Source organism: Girardinichthys multiradiatus, chromosome 9 (genome assembly GCF_021462225.1).
Source record: "Girardinichthys multiradiatus isolate DD_20200921_A chromosome 9, DD_fGirMul_XY1, whole genome shotgun sequence".
Taxonomy (NCBI): Eukaryota; Metazoa; Chordata; class Actinopteri; order Cyprinodontiformes; family Goodeidae; genus Girardinichthys; species Girardinichthys multiradiatus.
The window spans coordinates 34745861-34764372 of NC_061802.1; the positions used below are offsets into that span (position 1 = coordinate 34745861).

General features: G+C 39.2%; 1 protein-coding gene across 1 annotated transcript in view; it reads right to left on the reverse strand.

Moving 5' to 3' along the window:
• Positions 1-2: 2 nt before the first annotated feature.
• LOC124873322 (importin-13-like) overlaps positions 3-18512 on the reverse strand; it is a 36047-nt gene continuing 17537 nt past the window's right edge. Inside the window, exons 8-23 of the mRNA XM_047373884.1 lie at positions 18253-18419; positions 17889-18009; positions 17570-17717; positions 17308-17489; positions 16802-16828; positions 16464-16598; positions 13993-14145; positions 13618-13698; positions 13401-13538; positions 11684-11780; positions 8095-8147; positions 3674-3740; positions 3503-3561; positions 3315-3404; positions 2154-2335; positions 3-2031 (exon numbers count right to left, since the gene is read on the reverse strand). Coding sequence (XP_047229840.1) covers positions 1935-2031; positions 2154-2335; positions 3315-3404; positions 3503-3561; positions 3674-3740; positions 8095-8147; positions 11684-11780; positions 13401-13538; positions 13618-13698; positions 13993-14145; positions 16464-16598; positions 16802-16828; positions 17308-17489; positions 17570-17717; positions 17889-18009; positions 18253-18419 — 1797 coding nt within the window. The 3' untranslated portion in view covers positions 3-1934. The remainder of the gene's footprint in view (positions 2032-2153; positions 2336-3314; positions 3405-3502; positions 3562-3673; positions 3741-8094; positions 8148-11683; positions 11781-13400; positions 13539-13617; positions 13699-13992; positions 14146-16463; positions 16599-16801; positions 16829-17307; positions 17490-17569; positions 17718-17888; positions 18010-18252; positions 18420-18512) is intronic.

Genomic DNA, 18512 nt, shown 5'->3' on the forward strand with positions numbered 1-18512 from the left:
GATGTTAATAGCTGCAGTCTCAGATATATTTAATAAATTAAAGCCAAGGTACAAAAAGACTACTGTACATTTTATTCCTTCCACCCCTCATCCGCCTACAACTGTGATAAACACCGCCCCTTCTCTCACTTCAGACCAAGAGCGCAAAACAACCAGGGATCAATGTTGAACGACAAGACGTCCACGGTACTTACTGGATTAAAGCGAAGCGGCTTGCATCAAAAGTGATTCCTGCCTTGGGTCTCTGTCTTCACCCATTGTTGCAGATTAACCCACACCCTGTAAATTAGCCCCAAGAACCCCCTCCCACCCCAAAACACATACATGCTACATGTCTGCAGGCACCTCGGATAAGACAGAAGGATTATACTGAGATAAAAGTTTTATCAGAGATCACAAGGTACGTTCTGATGCCGAGTGCTGCTGATTGACAAAAAGTGTAATTTACAGCCGTAGCATCACAAGCGTAAAGGATGAGCACAGAATGTCGGCGTGAAGAAACTTCTCTTTCAGGGATCTTATGTTGTGGTGCTCGGCTCTCTGATGCTTCTCAACCCTCTCCAAGGCAGTGACCCAGAGGATTCTGGGTAGCTTGTTCAGAAGCATTTGTTCATTGCAGTGCTTGGTGAAAATAACATGGATGAGTCTGATTTGAAAAAAAGAGGCGATACAGATGAGGGATGGCTGCAGAGTCCGCGACATGCTAGATGTTCTGGGTCAGTCTTTCTGAAGAGGGTTGCCTGAGTGAACATGGTTTGAAGAATAAAACGGGCTCTTATAATAAAAGATGAAAATGATGCATTTGTACCATAGGTCCAATATAAGTGCACTGAACAAGTGGGGGAAAAGATACATATGTGCAAACCTCTCGTACACACAGATATGAACACATTCGTATACTCAAATACGCAAGTGCTCAGCTTTAACTGTTAATATGCACAACTTGGATAAATATTTTTGCACGATTACAGCAACTAAGCAGCCCATTGTCAGAAATGCCTAGTTCCCTTCTTAGCAGCTTCCATCATGGTGCCGGTTACTGGGATCCGTTTTCGCTCCTGCCATCGTTTTCAGCAGTCCTGCTTTACTTCAGGGTAAAGGAGGACACTGCAGTGTCACTAGATAGGATTATACATATATGAGGTACAGCCCCTTATAAAGAGGGCTTGTTGAGTTATTTGACTGTATAAAGTCCAAGCATTGTGGTCTTCAGCTTCCCTTGCCTACTCACACCCCATGAAAGGCATTTAATAAAAGAAATAGAAAGTCACAAAACAATTAATATAATTTGGCAAATGCAGAGATCAGAGGGGCATGAGCTGGAGCAAATATTGTACTAACTTCCTGCAGAATTACCCCCTAAACATTGCTGCTTTTTATCCCATTAGCAGCAGTAGCAGCAGGACTGAAACCTTCCATTTGTATTTACATATACATTTATATAATTAACTTGGTTTACTTTGAAAAATAATGTCAAGTAGCTACGTACGATACCACTACCATTTCATATAGATGCTAATCACCAGCAAACAAACCTAGTGAACCACAGGAAGATCTAGAAAGGCAGAACAAGCCAGAGATAGGAGGCATTAGGCAGCATGCTGGGTGGGCTGCTAAAATCCTTCCAACAAAATGACCTTTGAAGGAGAAAAGAGAGGAGGGAGAGGCAATCAATCTTATAACAGTGAAAAGAATCAATGCAGCAAAGAGGAGGCCCTCTCTGAGGCCTGCTGGGAGTTGAAGTTTGTCCACTGATCCGATGGCAGCTCTGTGCTGGAATGGGAACCATGTCTTGTCCTACAACTCGATGGATTATAGTTACAATCATTTCTCAACGTCTTTATGGACTTTGAAAGAACTTTGTTGCTGTGGCATCCGGATATTTGCACTGAGGACGAAGGTTATGATTAGCTGGGAGGTCGTGGGGCAGTGATTCAGTATTCAGCAGCGTACTCTGTGCCGTGCAGACCTCTGCACAGTAGCGTGAACTCTTTCACTATGTCCTTCACTCTTCTCTTGTTTACTCGCTCTCTGCATTGCAAAAGGGGGATAGAAAAACAAAAGAACAAACCACTGAGTACAGGTAAGTTACTATGTTGCCTAATCTTGGACTTTTTCTAATAATCCTATAAATAAACTTGCATATTTGATACCTGAGTATCTGCTGTGAGAAGTTGTCTTTTTGCTCAGTCGTGATGCGTGACGACGGGAAACCCGGAGGCTGCAGTGCCTCTTTCAACCACACAGTGAGCAGAGAAAAGCAGTGCTTATTTAGACTGAACAGCACTTCAGCAAACTGGTCCATTAGACTCCGGGATGCTCCACCACCGATGCCCTGGAGAGAAAGGAGGAGGTGTTTTATTAAAGCATTGAAACCAACAGAACTTTTCCACATGTTGTCATGTTACAACCACAAACTTCAACGTATTTTATTGTAATTATTTGTGACAGTACAACACAATGTAATGCAGAATTTTGAAGTGGGAAGAAAATGGCACCTAGTTTTCAACATTTATACAAAGAAAAAGTAAAAAAAAAACTGTTTTGTTTTATTTTCACGTAGCATCTTATCATTTTAGTTCTGGTATCATCTGACCAAAGCAGCAGCTTCTATGTTTGCAGAGTTCAGAGTTGCCTAAAGCCTCTTGGATCAGTTTGCAGCTGATTTTCATTTTCAGATTATTAAGTAGAGCAGAGCTCTGTGAGATGTTCAAATAAATCCTGCTTTAAACTTCTCCACAACTAACTCCCTGATCTGTCTGCTGTTTTCCTTGATCTTCACAATGCTGATGTTCACTAATGTTCTCTAGCAAACCTCTGAGGCCCTCACTGAACAGCTGAATTTTTACTGAGATTAAATTATGCAAAGGTTGACCATTTACCAACAAGGTGACTTCCTGTAGACATTTGGTTGCACTGCATTTTAGTTAAGAGTATCAGAGTAAAGGGGGCTGAATTCAAAGGCACACCATACTTTTCAATCTTTAACTAAAAACATTGAAAACTGGCGCGGCGGTGATGATGTAGGGGTTAAGCGCGCGACCCTATACGGAGGCTACAGTCCTCAAAGCGGCTGTCCCGGGTTCGAGTCCCGGACCCGGCGACATTTGCCGAATGTCTCCCCCTCTCTCTACCCCTCTTTCCTGTCTGCCTACTGTCAAAAAATAAAAATAAAGGCCACTAGTGCCGAAAAAATATCTAAAAAAATAAATAAATAAACATTGAAAACTATGCATCATGTGTTGTTGTGTTGCTACTGACACCACAGCAAACTACTGTACAATTAAAATATGAGGTAATGTAGTGCTTCCTACCTCCAATACAGCTTGCACCAACAGCTTGCCATCCTCCTGTACCACCCTGGCTAATGGAGGTACGTCCGAGCAGTGCGGCAGCAGCTCAGTCTTAAACAAACAATCAATCATCAAATCTCAGGCATTTTATAGACAACTCAACAGTTTTCAAAGTGTGTGTGTGTGTGTGAGTGTGTGTGTGTGCTTACAAAGTACTGGCACGTCGACTTGACTGTTGGGGCCTCAGGAAATTTAAGAGACAGAATTCCTAAAGTTGGAAGAAGAAGACAGACCTCTGAGTGCTGATGTCAAACGTGTGCACGCTTCACTGAAGAACCCAACGGATCTCTACACAGGGACATGTGTCTGTGTTCACTTACCACAGTGGAACACTGCTTTCACATCAAGACTCTCAGACAAGAACAAGTCGGGCTTCCGTTTGAGGGCCTACGAGGCAGATAAAAGCAATTCGCATTACGGTTCTGTAGGCCCGACCCATTCGCTACTGCTTCACCACATTCCACTGCATAAGCTCCTTCAGAATACTGTTAACAACATCCGCTAAGCCTGGTAGCCGGATCTGATGGCAACAGAGGACCAGATCTGCCTACCAGGCTACAGTGCTCTCTCCATCTGTTTAGGACAAAATCTATCTAAACTCAAACAGAGATCCTCCAATGCAGAACTGATGCAGGTATAACAAACAAATTGCAAAAAATCAAACTTTGAAATAATTTAAAACTTAAGTCAAACTAAAGGCAATGATGGTTTTTGGCTTAGATTCTTCAACTCAATTTCATCTTCCTTGTTTTTGGTTGACTAGACTGAATATGCAACAGAAGTGTGTAATAAGTAATTAACATGTGCAGATAAAGAGAAAGACAACTCATCTCATAATAATGAACCCATTCAGGATGGAGGAGAGGAGAGAGGGAGAGAGGGAAAGGGAGAAAAGGTTCAGATCTATCCAAAGATAGAAAACAAAGTAAGAATGAAGACAAAAGACAAAAAAATAAAAACAAGAGAGCCATCAGCCAATTAGTTGGTGCAGATTAATATTAGCTGAATATTAATTCATTTGGGCTTTGATTGGCTCTGGGCTGGAATGACTTCAAAGGAGGACTGGGCTCAGAGACTAACCAGTCACCGGGACCACAAGATGACATTCATCTTCTGAGAGGGCAGCATCAGCTAAAATATTTAACAAAGGACCAAGGTGTTGATGTTTTTTTTAAATGTGTAAGAAGAGTAACAATTCAGACACATTCAACTGTTTTAAATTGCACATTTTCATGCCACAAATACACTTTTCTAATTTTCTTCAAACCTCGAAATTCAACGATTATTTCTAAAACGTCGGTTGTTTTAAAAGTCAACTCTCTAGATGAAAAGATTTCCTGTGATGACAACAGGCATGGGCCACCTACTGGCGTCCAGGTAAACGAAAGCTTTAAAGTTGTTTCCACAGTTTCAATCATACCACAACTACAGTCCAATGTCCTTTTAATGAGGCAAAATGTAGTGCTCCCTCCTTCTCACATATTGCTCCACACTGCTGATCAGCAGGCTGAAAGAGGCTCCAGTACCTTATTCTTTGCTTGCAAGGAAAACACATTAAGCAATTTTGGATAAATGTCCAGTCATGAAAAACAGTCATGCTGCGGACCCTACAGGATTGCTATTATCCAGCTATCATTAATGTAACACTGTTTTTAAATTAAATGTAAAAACATGCTCTACTATGAGATTACCAGTAGCCTGATTACCACGGCCAGAAATAACAGTATCATGACTTTAACGCATAAATGCAATAGAAAAGTGTGACAAGATCGCTTGCTTTAATCTAAAACCGCTTGCCAACTAGCTCACCTCTTGTCTACTGCAGTTTTAAAACAGCATTACCTTGGTAAGTGTAATCTTTAGTTTCCACACATGACCGTTCGTGCTTTTGCAACCAGAAACATCTCCAAACTTGTCTTTGTTGTCTTCTATCAGCCAGCTGATCAGCAGTCCACATCAACATCTGGTCACTTCAGTACTTTATTAAAAGGGCTTTGAATCTAATGGTTTAATAGGAACATTTAGCAGGTTTGCAACAAACCATGTCAAACTTCAGTGTACCTCAGAATACCAGTAACCACCTCATGCCTAGCTGGCCACCTACGAGCGGCAGGTCGGTAAAGCAGCTGACTGCAGGCTCGCCAGCTGAGCAGATAGCCTGACTAACTGACCAGCTAAAAATACAGGCAGAATTATTCTGCACAATTTAGTGCGTGTTTATATTTTCTATGAAGGAAAATCAAAACACTGAAAAACATTTTAAAGAACATCATTATAACTGTAATAGTCAATGTTTTATTTTATTTTAGCAGCAGTATGAATAATTGTTGCTTTTCTGTTTAATTAACAGGATTCTTGTTCTATGTTTTTGTGTTAATACTATGATACAGTGAAACCATCCTGGCATATTCCAATAAATTAGGATTTAATTAAAAAAGGTAATTTATTTCAGTTATTCAGGTCTTAAATTTTCACTCAAATTATACAGAATAATTCCTCAAAGTCATAGATTTCAAGTCTTTATTACTGTTAATCTCGGTGATCTTGGCTCATAGCTGGTGAACCCCAAAATTTAGTTTATCAGAAAACTAAATAAAACCAACAAAAAAGAGTTTTAATTAAGAAAGTTTATATTATAGCCAACAAAATGATGGAGAAGCCTGCTGACTTGACAGCTGCCAAGCAGAGAGTTACTGACCCTCTCCACATGGTGGGGAAGCTACTCAAGGTCATTGCTGAAAATTGCTACTGAATTCATAGGAAGTTGAGTGAACGTATCGTGAAATAAAACCCATTTAGGTTGGATCCTCCACACACAGGCGTTCAAGTTAAATCCAAAATTATTCATACCCCTGGTAGATTTAAAGTAATCTTTTAGTTTTACCTAAATGTGTCTTTTGACTGAGATATTCAGAACATTTTGGAGCCAGTCCTGAGTGATGGCAAGGAGGTCTTACGGCCTTAAAGACGTGAATGATACTAAGGTTGTTACTGCCTTTCTGCTTTGGGTTCATAGCAAAAACGGACCCCAGATAATGAGCAGTCTACCCAGCTAATGGAAAAAAACATTATTCCCATCCCAACAACATGGTTTTACTGAAAAAGTTGCTTCTGGCTCACATCTGCTTGACTCTGAAACAACTTAACTGTACCTTTATCTTAACTTTACTTAATCATCTTGCCACCTCTTTACATTTTAAATGTTTTATGTTGCGTTAAAGAGTAACAAAGTAATGAAACATGCTGGATATAGAGAGCCCAAATGCATGGTACTCAAATAATTAGCTTACATTCATTGCAGTTCAGGCAGTTCTTTGTGATGTGAACACTGTGTACAGTGATGTTGCCATAACGATACAATTACGGTAAATTGTGCAGCTTTACTTGGAGATCATTACCAAAGATGAATCCTTACAATAACAGGAAACGTGCAGAAAGCTGGAGAGTTTCATTTCTGTAATGACAAAGATTTCTACCTGATTATTTACAAGGGTATAAATCATTTTTGAAAAGTCATTTTTAAATAAAATGTAAATAAAAGCTGTTCTTTTTTTATTGAAAATATATTTAAATGTTTTATTACCTTTGTGAGACGCCCGTCTCATTTCCAATCAGAAAAAAAAACTCCTAGGGGTATGAATCATTTTGCAATAACCATTCCAATCCTGTGTCAAGCCACTCCTGGACCAGTACCATCTTACCTGGTCTAAGCAGAAAATAACTGGATTGTTGCTCAGTGGTCCCAAGTCCCCTTTTTTTTAGATGGAAGTAAATTTTGCATTTCATTTGGAAACTAAGGTCCCAGAGTCCAGTGTGAAGTTTCCACAGTCAGTGATGATTTGAGGAGCCAGGAGGAGTCAATGCAGCAATCTACCAGGAAACTTCATGCTTCTTTCGGCTGACAAGCTTCATTGAGATGCTGATTTCGTTTTCCAGTAGGACCTGGCAGCAGCCCACACTGCCAACAGTATTAATACCTGCTTTAATGACCATGGTGTCACTGTGCTTGTTTGGAAAAGATCTAAACCTCAGAAAATCCGTTGAGTATTGATGAGATAGCGGAGCAAACAATGCAAGAGAGCTGAAGGCTGCACTGATGTAGTACCTCATGCAAAAGCAGCCCGGGGCAAATATTAAGTGCATATAATGTACAGTATTCAGGATGACATTTCTTCATTAAAGTATTTTTTTGTCTTTTGTAATATTCAAATATTCTGAGAAACTGAATTGTGGTCATCAGTAGCTCTAAGCCTTCGAAATGGATCACCGAAATTACCAGAAAGAAATTCTTGAAATATATCACTCTGTGTGTAAAAAATCTATATCCACATTTCACTTTTGCTCTAAATTGCATTAATTGAAAAACTGTTGTGTTTATCAAACAGTTAGAGTCTCACTTCGGCTCAGGTCTAAATCAAAGTCTTATGACTATTAGGACATGGTGCATTGAGCGGTGGTTTCTGCAGGTAAAACAAAAACTTTACATGTGTTTGAGTGGTGAGGCGACTGTTAGAGTCAAAAAGCATTTGAGGAGAGACAAATGTCCCTTTTTCAAACAGTTCCCTCGAGTGTTTCATTCCACTGCCTCGCCTTTATGATGGGACACTTTAGGGCCCAGTAACAAAGAATAGCAAGAGCTATAGAGAGAAAGAGAGAAAGACAGAAGAACAGGAAGAATTCAGAGAGAGAAAGAAAGAGAGAGAAACCCAAAGTGAATGAAATAAGAAACCAAAAAACACACCTGAGCTTGGAGTTGCATAAATGAATCAACAATATCAGGATGATCCCTGGGTCCTATAATATAATAAAGATGAAACTTAAGAAATCATAAGAGAGAATAAGAATAATATACAAACAGCAACTTAATAGATTCAACAGTCATGTGGAAATAAAAGAGAACCAAACAATACTTCATCGAAATAATTTACATGTGAGTAAGGAACAAAGGGGCAGGGGCGGGGGACATATGAAGCTTTGGCAAAGTCTTTAAAGAGACCAACCAAAAACAAACAGGCAGAAGACAAACACATGGGTTTGTTTGGAGGGAAACAAAAAGAGAAGTAACGAGAGAAAAAGAAGAAACCTAAGAAGCAAAGGTGGGTTTGGAGTGGAAACCCAGGAGGCACCTCTGTTACAGTTACAGCTTGATGAGAAGGGCTACCAAACCTGAACAAACCCTCCTTCCCATAAGGCACCAGCAGCAGGATGATGACCCAGTTAAAAGCAACACATTACACCTGGCAGAGAAGGTACCGTAAAGGGTCCATTCAGCGCTGATCAACAAGATGAACTGTTCTACCCAATAATACACTTACATATTTGCATTGGTTTTTACTGCACCCCATTACCTCCCTTATGCTGGATACGAACTAAAAGACTCATTTCATCAATTAAAAATGCAATTAACATAATAAATTACAGTTAAGTAAAGATCTTCTCTATCTGTTACTGAAGAGGCTACAGAAAAGTTCAGGATGTTTTTAAATAATTAGATGAGTTAGAAGTGATGTTGGAGAAAAACGTGGTAAGCAAGACACGTGTCTACGGTGAGCGTCCAGCTTCGTCTGTTCCCAGCATCCAATCAGGCCTACTGACCAGTTCAACCCTTTAGTCCTCATCCAGATGGTACGATCTTTAGAGACGATACAGCACCCTCTATAAATATTGGTACTCCTGAAACAGCTTAAAACCCTAAAATACAACATTTTATTGCAGTCACATAATCTCACTCTGAAAATTTTCTGAAAGCTTCCAGCTTTAATTTTAGTGCATTTAATTAGTGAAAGGCAAACAAATCCCACTTTGGGGATGTTTTTCTTGCTTTTACAAAAATCTCTGGTGCAACAGTTATTGGCACCCCTACCCAGTTCAATACAATAAACATATAAGTTGATCAGAGTGCTTAGGGCTTTTAATTAGAAGTCCATGACCTGCTGTTAGGATAATGCACTTTTCATTAATGTTCTTATTAAACTTTATTTAGTTTGTGGTGTGAGGAGCCCTAAGAAATGCAGTTAATGTGTTGCTGCTCATTAGAGACAGAATGATAACACGGATTTGTTTTTAATCAAGTAAAATGTAGCACTATAACTGTGTGGATCATTAGAAACTAATAAACGGCACCAGTCAGAGTAATCATTAAGAAGTTTCAAGCAGCCCAAAACCGAGGAGGACCAGAGATCAGAGGACAGCAGGGAAGGTTTCCAAAACGAATGAATAAATAAAAACACATCACCAAAGCTCAGTGTTGGAGAACTACAGGAAAAAGTAATAGCTTTGGGTCTTTATGCCTCCTTAACATCCACCAGGCATCATCTACATGCCAACTAGTGATTGGTGAGGATGCTAGAGAACGCTTTTCTTTTAGAGCAGTTTCTTTCCTACAGTCACAAATGTAATTGTATGAAGTTTGTTAAAAACTGCCGGCACCACTACTAAGACAAAAACTCAGGTGGGCTTTGTATGAAACAAATACCAAATGGTGGAGGATCTGTGATGCTGTGGATCAGTTTCTTGTACAAAGGTCCTGGGATCCTTGTTAAGAGTTCAGGGCATCAAAACCTCCCTCACATACCAGGAGATTGTCCACAAACGACTGGTCAAAGATCCCTCTTTGTGTATGCTCCAGCCTCGTAAAATGGTAAGAAGACTGGCAAAGCATGTTGTAAAAACCATTACCATCAGAGGCACCAATCGTTTTACGTCAAGTTAATTTTATCTTACACATGAGGTTTTACTTCCACTGAATAAATCTACCTAAATTAAAAGTTGGATTTTTTTTAATTCTTCAATGTGAGATTATGCAGCTACAATAAAATGAGTTTATTTTAAGGCTTTTTAAACATCTTTACCAGGGTTGCCAATGGTTTTGGCACAGGGCTTATTCAGAGAGCTGTGATGAAGTGTCTGAAGCACAGGAGTGGCTGCAGACATAATAGGCTTGCCCTCCCCATTCCCTGTTAGCCAACTGAATAAGCCACTCTGTTTTCTGTACTCTGTTTTATTATTATTATTGTGTACTGCAGGAACCTGCTCAGAGGCAAAAAAAAAAAAAACACTTAAAATGCAGGAGGAGAGGCAGCCATTACTGAACCAGTGAAAGCAAGAGAAGAAGGGAAGAAAAGGGACAACATAGAGAGAAGAGGCATCAGCCAGACCTGATACAGATAGTCTAAACCCATTTTAGAAAAAATAAGATCAACCTCTTTGACCACTTAATGACATTCCGTAAAAATTAAAGAAACAAATGTCTGAAAGGTCTGGCCGTAGTCAATCAATAAATAAATAACAAAAGAAAAAAACAGATTAGAAAAACAGAAAATGTGACATGTTGAGTTCATGTTTTTACAGCAAATCATAAAAAAATATTTAAACAACAGTAAGGGCAAAAAAAGGTCTGCATTGATGAAATCTTCTTTGTAGACTTTATTAAGGATTTTATTTGTTGTTTATTGTCTTACTGTAATACCTGTGATAGTCACAGGCAGTGCCTGAAAGGTTGCAGACTGTGATCTTTCATGTGCAGACTGGTTTCTATTCACCATTTTAACTAGTTTTGTCCCGAATAGCAGAGAAACTATTAAAGCTGCTAAATGCATGGACACACTGGTGCAAAACATATGGCCTTTGAAAACAATGGCCATTTGGTTATAGTTGTACACCCAGAAGTCAATGGTGAACAGAAGACTGAGATCATAACTGGTTTTTGGATAGGGGAAAAATATTTTTTTCTAATTCATGTTTGATTATATTTTAAGTTCAATTTACTTGTAAACAGTCTGGATTAAAAGAGTAAAACATAAAATCCCTAATGTGGGTAAACAGAAGAGTTAAGTCTGATGACATTTATGGGAATGTGGACATTAATCGACTAAAGCAGAAATAAAATTATTGATTATTCACTGGTTTGTTTGTTTTTGGTCTTGCACTGATTTGCTTATATCAGTGCTATACTGGAATGGGCCCTTTGCTCCTGTGCCTATAGAGCAGAGCAGTTTTAAGACGTCCCCCACTTCAACAAATGACCCTTATGATTACAGAAGCAAATCCAGTATTTGGGAGAGAGTGTTGCTTTCTAACATCACCGACAGGACAGAAAACACTGCAGTTCCTCAAACATTAATGAGCAAAAGTAAAAAATAAAATAAAATCAATCTTCTGTTAACATCTAGATTACCATCTAGAATAAGAAATTTTGTTTACATCAACCACTAAACAAACTGGTTTATCTGTATGTTTAAATCAGATTGGTTCTGATCTGAAACACCCATCCTTCACCTGAACAGAAATGGTTTAGAGTCCTGAAACTCCCACCTCTGGCGGACCCCTACCTTGCTGGAAGATGGACAGTGTTACCGAGGTAACCAGCTCAAACAGAGCCTTGATTGGTGGGAAGTGGTCTGTCTCACTGGCGAAGATATGCACCATCTGAAACAGTGGGTCAACAAGTCAGACGGTGGCTATATTTTACTTGCACACAACAACCAAACAAACCATCCAGATTACTGCTGGTTAGTGATGTAGTCTGAAAAAGACCAGGGTGTTTAGTATATTTGTTACCAATGTTTTCACGTATCAGTAGATTTCCAGATAAATGGGTTCATCTAGAGTCTAAAAATGGTATTTATGGACCCAATGTTTGTTTGATTTTAGTCTACACTGGACCAAGACTGACTATTTTAGCCAGAAAACCTGAACAAAAAATCTGCTAACATTTGCAGATTGTGTTATTAAACAACCACTTATTCCACAGATTTCCCTGCATGCTTATCTTTAATTATAAGCAGAAGAAGTGAGTCATTTTGCCAAATTTTGAGCCAAATAAACAATAGATCTGTTCAGATTTTTGCTTCCCTTTCAACCACATGTGTAGCACAAGCTTAAAGGGACTTTTAAAGGGCCAAACAATATGTTGTGATAAAAACTAATGGTAAAGTTTGATTGGTGGATCGTGTTCTCAGCATAAAAGGTTTAAAAGCAACATAGCTCTAGTGCAATTTAATACTCATGAGTAAAACATGGACTGATTATGTGAAGAACAACGAGACTTTAAGCTGCTTTCATTTGCTGCTGTTATGTGTTACACAACCATTGCAAAAGCCTATCCTGGTTACACGGATGTTGGTAGAAAAAGGTCTACCACCACAGTCATTCACCACTGTGGCAAATTACAGATAGCCAGACTAACCACAGAGACCTGGGTTGGCTGCCGGTCTATTCTCTTGCGACTTCTTCCTCCTCACTGGACAAACTGACAAAACGTCAAATGAACTCACTTTCGAACTGGACAGTTTAACTACTTTCTTTTGTTCTTGGGTGTTCAATACTAATGCCCATGCACTCTCAGTTTTGGCTGTGTTCACTGCTTCCTTGTATATGCTTCCTCAAAATATTTCTCAATCTCAGACACAGAAATGAATAAAACTATCACAAGCTTCAAACCCAAACACAACCAAAAAGGTAAAGCTGTAGAAACGGTGATCTATGACCTAAAAACTGCTTCCAGAACCACATGTTCTGTGTAAGATAAGACTGGCATGCTTACATCACAATTAACATTTAAACAGACATTTAGATCTCTTTCACAGAAATCCACCCGAGTGAACTGGTATCCCCAGGCTTTATTAAGCATACTAGAATAAGATCTGACTAATATCTTTAAACATAACAATAACTGGACTTGTGCACAATAAAAATACTTCCCAATGCTGTCTGACTAATGTGAGCGATTTCTTACGAGCAAGAAGATAAATGTCTAACGAGATTAGTTGAAGTAAATGTTCCACTTTTTGACCTCTTTGGTGAATACTAAATCAGAAAGGTGTTTACTGTTAAGGAGAAACATTTTTATTTGTAAATAGTAAGTAATGTATCTTATTTAATTTGTCACACAGCTAAAACTTAAAGCCTGATTATAAATCATACTCAAGATGTTTAACTTACTAATGGCTAGCTTATTAGCTCACACAATGCCTTCTCTGACAAAGTGCTAATTTCTCTTCATGTGACCAAAATCTTGTGCCTTTTGCCTACGAGTTGATTGTATACCTGTCGTGTTAGGTCAAGAGCTGATGCCTGGGGAATTGTACTGTACATCTGGCCAAGCATCTCACTTAGCTGAGACACCATGGGGGCAAAATCATGCAGGAGGGTCTTCACAGACTTCTCGAAGATGGCACACACCGCCTGTGAAACATCAAACACTGAAATGGGTGGACCACAGATGTAAAGAGGTGATGGGACCCGACTGCGCATGTCTACGTACCTCTACAACCTGCGAGTCATTGAGCCACTTGCTCAGAACTTTTTGTATGAGTGCAAAAACTTGTTGCAAAACGACCACCACCTAAAAGCACAGGAAGCAACGTGGAGAGAAGCCAGTCATTCAAAACGGTAAGGATAACAGTAAAAAGAATTACAATGGCTGAGGTTGGGGTTTAGGAAATGAAAGTCAAACTATCCCAAGAACTATGTGGCTTTTTTATCTACAACACAGTCATTTCACATTTTCACTGTCACATTTCAAAACCTTTGAGTAATGCATTCACTATGCCTTCTTTACACTCAGCTCATCAGTGATTGTCATCTTAAAACTACCCAATGCCATATATGAGACTGGTTATGGTGTGCACCGACGGACCGGATTTGGTCCAGGAGGGGGTGGGGTTGCTTTGACAGGTGGCGCAGAGCCGTCAGCCGACTCGTCGTCCTGCTTGCTAATGTCGAGCGTAGTGAACAAGTTGGACAGCAGCCCCAAGATGTGAATTATTGCCAGTTTGTTGGAGGGATTAGGCTGTAGCAAAACAAAACAAGAGATAAACACTTCAACTCTAACAGGGATTTTTCCTCCATTTAACCCAAAGTTCAATCTGTGCATCAGTAAAAATAATCTTAAAATAAGACACAATTCTCTATTATTACAATTACAACATTTAACTGACAAAAAGATGTTTACATTATTCTGTCCAGTAACAAGAAATTAGCACCTTATATTCTTTTTTTTTTTGATAGATCCTATATAATCAGTCAAAGTGATGGTGCTCCTGTTCTTATTTAGAAAGTAAACTGAGTAAATTGAAATTAAAGGTTTAAAAAGGCAATCGCTTCTTCTAATACCAGTATTTTTACTGTCCACAATGCAAACAGTCAGCGTGCAAACATACGGTTGAAGATGGAAGTTTTATGTACAGAAGCTTTTATTCATGGGCTTTTTTAAATGTCAAACTCACTTTTAAACCTTAGTCAATATATGTAGTTAATTAGAAAAACCTATTTAAAATGTTTTCTAGTTATCTTGATTCAAAATATTCAAGCAAGTAAATAATCTTAATTTTTTCCCAGTGCTCTTATGCAGAAGTAAGAACAAACATGGTTTACAGATAATTAGACATCTTGAAGGGAAATTAATGTTTATTCTATGCCTTCCCCTCAATCAGGAGTTTTATTTATTTCTCATAAAAAAACATTAGCGACCCAATTGGAGCTACAAATATTCAACCATGGAAATGTAGGGCAGAGAAATCTATAAAAATAATATCTAATAACATGAATTCAATGAGACACTGTAGCTCTGCTAAAAGACCAGCAACACAGCAGCCACATTTTATTGACTGTATGTTAGCATCTGTGATCAAGCCCTGATTTGTGGAAATTCCTCTATGGGATGTTTTGATTGTTTGTGACCTGGTGAGCATGGAGATCATCAGAGCAGCTTGTGAGCAATGAAACATGATTAAAACAGTGCAGTATACAAAGTCACATTTTTTATCACTATTTCAGAGTTCAACAGAGGTTTATGTGAAAAGTGTCTTTAGAACATTAGCTTTTAACACTTAGAGCTAAACATGCCCAGTTTATAAAATCAACTGGCAATAAAATGGCAGTGATCATGACTCAGCAAAGCAGCAATAGACTGAGCAGCAAAGAAATCTTGGCTTACAACCCTTGCATGACGTGATCGCACTGCCTGTTCCAGTGCATTATGGGATTTTTGATTTTAGTGATCTGTGTTCCGTATGTTCATAGGATGGTTACAATCCATAAAAAAATAATCTAATGACCTCAGATAAAACTTCAAAGCAGGGCCAAATATGGCCAACAGGCCTTGAACTTGACAGGTCAACCTATTCCTAATTCAGTTGTTAAAAAATCGTGGTTTTAACAAGAGCGCTAAATCAGTATCTCCATGGTGATGTAACACAGCCAGCAATCTGAAACACAAACACAGCGGCCACACCCAGTAATAACACCCTTTTTGTATTCTTCAGATTTGGACTAATGCCTCTGTGTACAATAGTCCCTCTAGAAAATTAACATTATATGATCGTATTCTGCTGTCACTCATCCAAGTGAATCAATCCTTTTCCTTTTTAGGTCAACGCCTTCAGACACTGTGCTCTTTTACCCTTGACGTAATGGAACCCAAAGGTCTCCCCACTAGGTGCCACTATTTGGCCACCTCCAGACGCAGCCCGTGACTGCTTTCTCTGACGTAATGTCATGACAATATAAAAGGAAGAATGTTAGGATGGATCAGACAGTGGGTTATTATGGAACAAAGAGACATAGAAATATAAAGAACTAATCTAAACAGATGTATGTCCACCCCATCCTAGGAAATCTGAAGGAAATAGTTCCTTTTCCACAAAAAGCAAATATTAAACTATATTTAGATGCCCTGATTGATGACTATTTTTAGGTGCATGTAGGTTCTTATTTAAGCTATCCAGCATGAAGGGCAATAAATCTAAGTTCAATTATACAAAAACATTTGAGCAGATTCTAATTTTTGTTCTGAACGACTGTGTTGCATGCACAAAAGCATGACCTACTGTAAGTGCATGGCTGGGGACGTTTTTATTAATACATTCATTTCATTTAAGAGTGAGTGCTTGCAGGAGTCAGAGAATGTATTTGGTGAACCAACATGAGTCACTTGCCAATGGTGGAGGGTCAAACCCAATCTGGTCCTGCAGCGAATCGTTCCACTGCAGTGACAACACACGGACACAAAGCCTGTTCCTTTTGGCCAGAGTCCATCTGTGCATGCTGTCCCCCCCTCCCTTTGTGTGTGTGTGCGTGTGTGTTGTTTTGCATTGGGTGTGAACTGACCGTCTCATCAGCTAGCTTCTCTAGTTGCTGAATGTAGGGGGTGATGAGGGAATGAAGGTTTCTCAAGATGTCCTCCACAGGCAGAGCGGAAAGCAGGAATCCCAGAGCCTGCATCAGCCACATACACTGACTGGTCTGTGTGAAGAGGCGGTTTAAACAAACAATAAGCTTTCAGTCAACAATACGCTTATATAAAAACAGTGCAAACATATTTAGCCACACTTTTTTTTCCAGATAGCAGACCACAGGCAGAAAATAGTTGCAGTCTTTCAAAGTATTTGATGTTCAAACATCACTGGACTGCACAAAAAGAAAAAGTAAAGATGAGAGATACACACCTTGTGGATCTGTTTTATAAGCACCTCCTTTAGAGAAAAAAACAGACAGAAAGAGTGACGGCTCTATTAATCTCAAGAAACAAAGTTATGAACAAAAAGCAACAGTAAACACAACTGAAGCTCAACCATTACTTCTGGAATATAAAAACACATTACAAAAGTCTACAACATGAAGGAGGCAGTGTGTTATCAGGGATGAACCGATCAGAGCTTTTGTGGCCAATTTCTGCTTTTTGTAAAGCTCTAAAACACTGGTACTAATTTTGATAGATTTAAATTTCCCTTCAATAACCACAGCCATATTCAGTGAATCCCAATATGAGATCCAATGAGGCTCGTCTGTCAAATTAAAAGTACCTTGAGAAAATAACCCTAAAGAAGGTATTAAACACAATGTTCATTAAGCCCACATTTCTGTAATAAAAATGGTTTTTTTTATTGGTCTGATCTAATCTTAAATGTGGCCCAATCCATCCTTTTTTACCAAGGCAGAAAATAAAACTTACCTGAGAAACTGCTACGATGTTAGTTGCGTAGGGTGGTAGGTCGTATTTGCATTCCCTACAGATTTTCTTTAAGGTTGAGACAGAGGATACAGAAAGGTCTGGGTTTCCTAACGCTTGTAAAACCAAAGGCAGGACACTGCTGAGCATCACTGGGTGGTCTGCTAACCATTCAGCCAGAGCACCTACAGGGAGAGCATGAATTCAGAGAATGAATGAGAAACACTATTTTTATTTTTTCAAATCCTGACATCTATCGCCTTACCTATCGTGAACATGACAGTGTCGGCTAACTGAACATTGTTGATGTTGATTCGAGGGATGAGTCCTATCAAGCCTGGGATGACGTCGGAATAATTCACATCTATCGTCTCTGCGATGGACTGGAAGCCGTACAGCAAAGCTTCTGTGTGCTACGGGGGAAGAATATATATGGGAATAAAATGAGGTTTTTAAATACATTTCTGTCTAATTTTCACCGTGCTTGTGATGTTTTTTTTTTTACTGCTAGGATTCTTTTTTACATGACAACACAAAATGGCTATCATTCGCTCTTTTTAGCATTGCTAATCCGTCTCACTGACCTGCCATGATGTCGGCTGTTCTGTGTTTGTCAACAGTCTCCCTAGTTTATCGTACAGGTTACTCAGCAGCTCTGCTCCCAGCATCTCGTACACGTACATGAGCGTGTCTGAGATATCCACCCTGAAGGACAGAAGAGCACAGGCAGACATTTTAGGGGGTTGCACTCTTGAAATCCTATCTGTTAAATCTGTGTCAGACTGCCAGAGTGTTTAGAGTACATTTAGAGGGAGACGCACTCATTTGCTGACCAATCATCCTGTCAGTGAGTAATTTCTGAAACACTTGGCAGTTAGTGAAACACACCTGCATGTCAGGACAGAGATGAATTGGGAATACAAATCTTAAACAGACAGGGATACGGACCTGTAAATCCTGAACTGCTCCTTTTCATCTGAGGACCAGGATGCATATTCCTGGTCAGAGGGGAACTGGGCTTTGTGAAGCAGCACATCTACCAACTGGAAGTACACTGGCCTGTAGACCTGGAGGTACACGGCCTGTTTATCTGACTCAAATGACATGATTTCATCCTGAGAAAAAGGAAATAAACACAAAACCATTATTATTATGCTTCAAACAAAGAGCTATGAGGGTATTTTACAGAACAAACGAAACAATCTTGG